Source organism: Poecilia latipinna, unplaced genomic scaffold (assembly GCF_001443285.1).
Source record: "Poecilia latipinna isolate Pla-1442-1.1 unplaced genomic scaffold, P_latipinna-1.0 Scaffold3203, whole genome shotgun sequence".
NCBI classification, from domain to species: domain Eukaryota; kingdom Metazoa; phylum Chordata; class Actinopteri; order Cyprinodontiformes; family Poeciliidae; genus Poecilia; species Poecilia latipinna.
The window spans coordinates 46,155-53,905 of NW_015115819.1; the positions used below are offsets into that span (position 1 = coordinate 46,155).

A 7,751-nucleotide genomic window follows, 5' to 3' on the forward strand; every position below is an offset into this window, starting at 1 on the left:
AATGCTAAGGCGCTATATTAACATGGTGTTTAGAAGACGCTAATGCTAAGGCGCTATACCAACATGGTGTTTAGAAGACGCTAATGCTAAGGCGCTATACCAACATGGTGTTTAGAAGATGCTAATGCTAAGGCGCTATATCAACATGGTGTTTAAATAGTTGAATATTTATCAACAGCCAATAAACTTCAACACAGACGTCAAACTTTAATCACCTGAAACTTTACAAAACAGCCATGTAAATTCCAGCTTTAGAGTTTATTCGTAAAAATTAATTTAGTGAAAGCTAAGTGTGCTAAATGTTTTCACAGTTAGCTAAAGCCCGGAATAAAATTTAGCTCCACTACTAGCGCATTAGCGGATTAGCAGAAATGTGCCCACTGCTCTAAAGCATCAGAACAGGACATGTGAGAAAAACATCAGTATTTAGTTGTTTTTGTTTATCAGTGTACTTGTAATTTTTGTCTGAATATTAAAGTTTTAAAGTTTGTGAAACATCTACATCTTGGACAGTAGATCAGAATTTATCCGTAAAGACTAATAAAGGTAGATGCTAAGTGTGCTAAGCGTTTTCAAAGTTAGCTAAAATGAGCTCAGATTAATGAATTGTGCTCACCACTGCATTTAAAGCCGAGTTGCTCTGACAAAGTGTTGCTTACTTGTTGATGTACTGCATGATGTTTCCGGGCCAGGCCAACTGGACCTTCAGCTGGCCTCGATGTTCCACAAAGAAGTCCACCAGCGTCCTGGTCACCGTGGCTGACGTGTGGAAGAAAAACGCCGGGATCCACAGGATGGCTCTGTCCAGCTTCTTCAGGCTCAGGAAGAAGTTGTTCCTGTCCTGCACAGTCAGCAGGTTATTGTAGTATTTCTCCAGGATGCTGGGGTTAAAGGTCGTCATGTTGGTCCGACGCCCAACGTCCTTCTTAAAAATCTCCGTTGGCGCGAAGTTGCATCGGAGGACAAAGTCGTATTTTTCTATCTGGGCCCCGCAGCGCGACCCGGTGAGGATGCCGCTGTTCCCGATGACGGCGCAGATGTTGTAGCGCTTGTTGAGGACGGGCGACACTTCCGGCAGGAGCGACCGGAAGTTCTCGCCGATGGAGTAGACGTACTTGTGGCTGGAATAGTCAAAGTGCATCAGCTGGCCGACTTTGACGGAGTCCCGGGTCAACGTGAAGTTACGGGGGATGTCGATGTGCTGAGAAATCTCCATCCTGCAAAACGGTGCAGAGACTTTAATGGAAACTGTTGGAAAAGCCAAATTATTTTATATAAAGCAAATCACAATAAAAAGATAGTTTTTTATATATTTGTTACCATTTTTATATAAACTGTCACCATGTTGTGACGAGTCAAATAATCTGTGAAAAGATGAATCTTCTCCATCTCCTCCCTGAGCTGCTATTGCCATGACCAAAAACAACCAATCAGAGACAGGAGGCGGGTCTTAGCGCTGTCAATCATCCTCATAAATGTGCTGTTAAATGTGCTAACAACTTAACGTTACAGAAGAACTGTTTATCTGCCGTCATCAGTGGCCACGCTAACTAGCTTTAGCATTCACAACATGCTATGCTGATGAAGCCTGATTGACAGCACAAAGACCCGCCTCCTGTCTCTGATTGGTTGTTTTTAGTTAGCACTGGGAAAAGGCAGCGAAGTCACATTTTTTCAGATTATCTGTCTCAACAAATATGTTTAAAACAATAAAAATTGTATCAAATTTACACATTGCAGCTTTAAATAAACATGTTTAATAAAACACTTCCACATCTAAATCTAAAACAGGGGTGTCAAACTCCAGTCCTCAAGGGCCGCTGTCCTGCAGTGTTTAGATGTGCCACAGGTAAAAAACAGTGGAATGAAATGGCTTAATTACCTCCTCCCTGTGTAGATCGGTTCTCCTGAGCCTTGCTAGTGACCTAATTATTATTTTCAGGTGTGGTGCAGCAGAGGCACATCTAAAAGTTGCAGGACAGAGGCCCTTGAGGACTGGAGTTTGACACCCCTGATCTAAAACTTCCCAGTTTTCGCTGCTGTCCACATGCTGAGGCCGTTTCCTGATGCGCCTCAGAGCTAAAAGCCTGTCGTACCTCAGCTGAGTGAAAGCTGTGCTGTTGTGCCTCCATTTAGAGGCGTTCTGCAGATCCTCGGTCAGCGCGCTGGACAGAGGAATGAAGTCTGGGTCCAGGTACTTCATGGCCAGCTGGGAGCTGCGCAGAGCAAACCAGTTGGGTTTAAACTGGGTTTTCCTCAGCTGGTTCATTTCAACACGTTTTCAGAAGCAGTTTAGCTCGTCTGTATGCAGACGCAGTGGAAACACTCAACACTTTTAAATGTTTTATAAAGAGCAATAAGCAATAATCAGACAGGTTGATAATTTAAACCAATCATGAATATTTAGCCATCAAAGACAACAAGCAACAACTGTTTGATTTAATAAACAGTCAAATGCAGGAAGATTAATTTCAAACATGGATAATAAAATATTTCTCCTGTTCCAGTTAACCTTTACACTGTAAAAACACAAAATCTTACAAAGTATTTGTATCTAGTTTTTAAGCAAATATCTTAGCACACTTGAAATAACACAAAACCAACTGAAGAGTAACTTTTTACTCGGCTAAAAGGTTACTTTTAATTTAGTTTTTGTCTTATTTGCATTAGAAACTGGACAGAAATACTTGGTAAGATTTTGTGTTTTTGCAGTGTAACTCAGTAAAACCTGTCTGATTACCTGCTCTCTTAAAGGGCCAGAAGCACATTCTGCATTAAAATGTTATAATAAGATGAATTATGACAGAATTAGACATGAAAATGTTATTAATTTGTTGGTTATCAGAATATTGGAGCTAAATTGCTTCTAAAGACGCAGCAACAAACTCGTGTTCCTTCAGAAAACCAGATGCATTACATCATTTACGCTGTGGGCTCAGTGTAAATGCAGACTCTCAGTCTCTTTTCTGAAATATTCTTATTTATTCAAAGCACAAATAACTTCAAAGTTTTGCTTAGAAGTTAGTAAGAAAGCCAAAAAGTTGCAGCAACGTTGCCCATCTTAACAAGTTAACAGAGAATCTAAATGTTGAATAAATATTATGTTTTTCAGCTTTTATTTAATTTGATCATTTTTAAAGCTTGAAATGTTTTTCCAACATCTTGAAATATTTTAAATTCACTTGTTAAGATGAACAGTTTTTGTAGTAAAAGAAGGTAAACTTAAATTCTCCTTCAGTCAAATCCCTACATGAGTAAATATGCTGAATTAGTAACTGGTTTAATATTTATTTTTATAGATTTCTAATGAAGCTGATTTTTGATCAATAAAACTATTTGCTTAAAATACAAAATGTTTAAAATATAAGAAAATAGTCTTCATATTATGCTAAGATTTGACACATTTAACTGATTATAAACTAAATAAACAGCTTAAAACAGCTACGCTAGCTAGCTTTGCCGTTTTACCGCATTTTCACCAACATTTTTCACCTGAATACGTTTCTTTAAAAAATTCAGTTTTTTTTTTTTATATTTTTAAGGTAAATAGAAAATTTAACTACAAACTATAATGCTAACATGTAGAAACTACATGTTTTCCCTTTTCCTTGAGCGCAGTCAGTTAGCATAAGCATGTTAGCATCCACATCTGCACTGGAAAAAGGGATAAAACTGATGCCTAAAAATAGTTCAAAGCTGCTATAATAGCTATGCTAAAGCAACTTTAAGAATGTAAAACTCTGTTTAATAATTCCAAAAAAACAAATCTGGATCCTTTAATACAATATAAAAAGTAATCACATGTCAAATTAGAGAAACAGGAAGTTAAAAGTGTCTTCAGTAACAGAGTCATTCATATTGGCAAACAGATTATTTCAGGCAGAAAGAGGCAGTGCTGAATCAGAAACAGCATGAGATGCTAAAAATTACCAAATTATAGCTCAAAATCAAGAAAATTGTTTTTGTACTTAATGTTAAAGGTTTATAAAAGTGTTTTTTTTTTCTTTTTCTTTTACCTACCAACTTTTTTTCATTAATAAGTACATTTTTCATATCTTTCCATTGATGCTGTTCCAAAATCAACACCACATGATTAAAAGTTGCCAAGGCAAAGTCAGCGTCTTTGGCTCAACTTTGCTTTGTCTCATCTGTGAAACAAAGTTGTTGCAGTCGGCTGCAGATTTATTTATTTTGTTTTGTTTTTCAGCCAGACGGCCAAACAGAGCTGAAGCAAAAGCTGCTGGTTGTAGGAGGAAGTTAGAGGTAGAAAACATCGCTCTGTATTCACCTCAGGTCAGGTTTACGAGGTGGCCTCTCGCTGCAGCAGAGATGTGAAAAAACAACAACAATACAAAAACATCTGACTTCTCGGCTTCAAACTGACACCAGAGGCTCTAAAATCACATTAGACCTCAGCATGCAGGAGCTGATGTAAATATAAAATAAAATAACTTTGATTTAACCAGTCTGGTTCTTTATAAAGCCTGGAGAGCTGCTGGTAAAAATAAAAATTATAATAATACATCTGAAGAAATTAAGATGTTTGCACAGTGCTGCAATTTAAATATAGAGCTGCTAATCTGAGTGACAGAAAAGACATTTCGAACTAGCAAAAAAGGTCAAAGGTCAAAAACAACTAGTGATGAGAAAATTCATTAGATACGAACATAAACTGCATAACAGAGTATTTATCCTGAAATGTTTTACCTCATTACTGATTTTATAAATCTATCAAGAAAAAGTGCATTGCTAAAGCACAATGCAAACATATTTAGCATAAGCTAATGCTAAAGCACAATGCCAACATATTTAGCATAAGCTAATGCTAAAGCACAATGCCAACATATTTAGCATAAGCTAATGCTAAAGCACAATTCCAACATATTTAAGGAAAGTGAATGCTAACTCGCTATACCAAAGTGATATTTAGTGGAAGTTGATGCTAAACATGAAACTAATGCTAAGGATAAATTAGTTAGCATGTTTTCAAAGTTAGCAGAAATGTCAAAGTGCTAATCGAAAATTAGCTCTGTTAGCATATTAGCGGATGCTGTGCTATGTCTCATTCTAATAATATAAACATAAAGTTCCTCAGTAGCAACATTTGCCTCTTGACATGCTAACTCTAGCATGTAGTGTAGTGCATCCAAACAGAACCTCTGCTATGCTAATGACCCACCTGTCTCGCCATGACCCTAGGATAGTTGGTTTCAGATGAACCGACTCTGACTGTTAGTTTGGTTGGATGAGTTAACATTGTGAAATACAGCACTGTGCAAACGTTCATATTCTCCCCAGAGGTATCAGTAAAAGCTGTTTGGAGCTGCAGAGGAAAGTCAATAACACCAAAGCACTGATGCACAGTTCTGAGCAGAAGTTTTAAAGCATCCCTCACTTCTTTCTGTTTTCTTTGAATTTTCTTTTCAATATTTTAGATATGCTCTCTGAAAAATAGACGAGGTTCCACTGCACTGCTGGCATATCTCAGTGCCAGGCCCATGAAACTGTCACTAACAGATAAACATCTAAAAAACATAACATGGTATGCAGCAGCAGAAGCGAAAGCGCTATACCAATGCGATATGTAGCAGAAGCTAATGCTAAAGCTCTGTACCAACATGGTATGTAGTTCTGATACACTAACGCTGTCGGCTCCCTTTGCTCAACAACTTTAAATTTGGTAGTGTTCATTATTACTATAAACAATGATTACTAGCTTTAAACAGGATACTTTGTTTGCTAACTAAACATTTAGCTAGCAAGTTCAGTAGAGAGCAACATATTTAGCTTAAAACAAAACTATTCAGGTTGCATCTACATATTTAGTTGGTAAGCTAATATTTAGCTCCAACTATTTGTTTGAAGCTAATTATTAAACTTGCTAACTAAATATTGTGTTTAAAGCTTCTTATTTAACTTGCTAAATGTTTAGCTAACTAGCTAACTGTTTTGTTTTAAGCTAGATATTTAGCTTTCCCACTAACTACTGAACTTGTTAGCTAAATATTTAGATTGAAGCTAAATATTTAGCTTGTAAATAGTTAGCTAACTTACTGCTTTTGTTTTTAACTGAATATAGCTTTAGTGCTAAATATCGAACTTGCTATATAAATATTTAGATTGAAGCTAACATAGCTTGCTAACTAAATGTTTTTTAAAGCTAAATATTTAGCTTTCTCAGTAAATATCACACTTGTGCAAATCCTATCAGTTGGGAAAATATCTTTATTTGAGATTTGGAAGGTAAACTAGCAGGAAGTGAGGGATGATTTAAGACTTCTGCACAGACTGAGGATCTGTGAAATGATGAGTCAGGTTTGGTTTTTCAGAGCAGCCAATGGAAACAGAGCAGGCCTGATCAGAACCTCCTCTGGACTCACCGGAACCCCGTGTGGAACATGTACATCCTGGGGCCTCCGTTGGGTCCGTACCGCGGGGGTCCGGGCAGGAAGTCCTTCTTGATGGACACGTAGCTGATGAGCGACAGGATGAGCAGCGCCACGCTGAAGATGATGAGCCCCAGCGCGCTGGCGATGCGCACCATCCTGCCGCGCCGCGGGCAGCCGCCGTCCCGGACCAGAGCCTCAGCGAGCGGCCGGAGAGCGGCGCGCAGCGCGGACAACCAGGCGCGTCGCATCGGCGCGCCGCATCTGCGCACCGCGTCTGCGGCGGAGCTAAAGGCGTTTGTCAGGGGTCCATGTGGGGGTGGAGGGAGGAAGGCTCGGGGTGCGGTGTTACCTCACGGAGGCCGCGCTGGAGACTCCGCAGCTTCACCGACTAGCTGAATGCGTGACGCGTTCACGGCCCGCTCATCCCGCAGGGTGGAAATCCGAGGAGAAGCCGGAGGGTTTCCCCGCATCCATGGCGGCTCAGATCGGGTTCATAATCCTCCTCCAAGGCGCTGAGATCCGGGAGGCAGCGAGAAGATGGATGCTGCTCTTCATCTGCATCCTCCGCGTCGGACTCCTTCCTCCTCCTCTTCCTCTTCCTCCTCCTCCTGCTGCTGCTACTGGTTCAGGCTGATTAATTAAACTGGTGTCGCTTTAAGGAGAAAGCAGCTCCTGTAAGGCTGTAATCAGATAAACAAGCAGCAGCAACATCCGAGGCGGAGCTCCGGGAGAGAGAGGACAGCATCCCACCGAGCAGAGCCAGCCGAATGTCTCCAGAGACCGAAAATAACTCGGATCCACCTGAACGCAGCGCCAAAATGCCGCAAAACAGGCAGCAGTGCCAAAAGATACGCAAAACAGGCAGCAGCGCCAAAAATACCGCAAAACAGGCAGCAGCGCCACAAAACGCCGCAAAACAGGCAGCAGCGCCAAAAATACCGCAAAACAGGCAGCAGTGCCAAAAGATACGCAAAACAGGCAGCAGCGCCAAAAATACCGCAAAACAGGCAGCAGCGCCACAAAACGCTAAAAAAAACCAAGCAGCAGCGCCACAAAATGTATTTATTTATATACGGGTATTTTCCACAGGTTTTCACCTGCTTGTGATGAGTTTAGCATTTTTAGAGCAGTTGGACCTGGAGGGACATTGAGAAGCAAATGAGACTGGTGACCTCATTTGACCCCAGAATGTTTCCCCACATCATCACCTCTCCACCACCGTGCTCTGCAGCTTTTATCAGGGGTTTGTGCTGATCTGCTGCATCAGCCCCCAAGATTTCTATGCTGGCTAAATATTTAGCTAGCAAGATTAATATTTAGCCTGCTAACTAAATATTTAGTCAGCAGACAAATTATTTAGCA

General features: G+C 40.3%; 1 protein-coding gene across 2 annotated transcripts in view; it reads right to left on the reverse strand.

Annotated features, from left to right (window-relative positions):
- st8sia3 (ST8 alpha-N-acetyl-neuraminide alpha-2,8-sialyltransferase 3) overlaps nucleotides 1–7,375 on the reverse strand; it is a 12,325-nt gene extending 4,950 nt beyond the window's left edge. Inside the window, exons 1-4 of one of the 2 annotated variants that reach the window (XM_015023112.1) lie at nucleotides 6,381–7,375; nucleotides 4,289–4,318; nucleotides 2,097–2,216; nucleotides 660–1,217 (exon numbers count right to left, since the gene is read on the reverse strand). In XM_015023112.1, the coding sequence (XP_014878598.1) occupies nucleotides 660–1,217; nucleotides 2,097–2,216; nucleotides 4,289–4,318; nucleotides 6,381–6,637 (965 nt within the window). In that variant the 5' untranslated portion in view covers nucleotides 6,638–7,375. The remainder of the gene's footprint in view (nucleotides 1–659; nucleotides 1,218–2,096; nucleotides 2,217–4,288; nucleotides 4,319–6,380) is intronic. The other variant, XM_015023113.1, reaches the window with a different exon arrangement.
- Nucleotides 7,376–7,751: the final 376 nt, after the last annotated feature.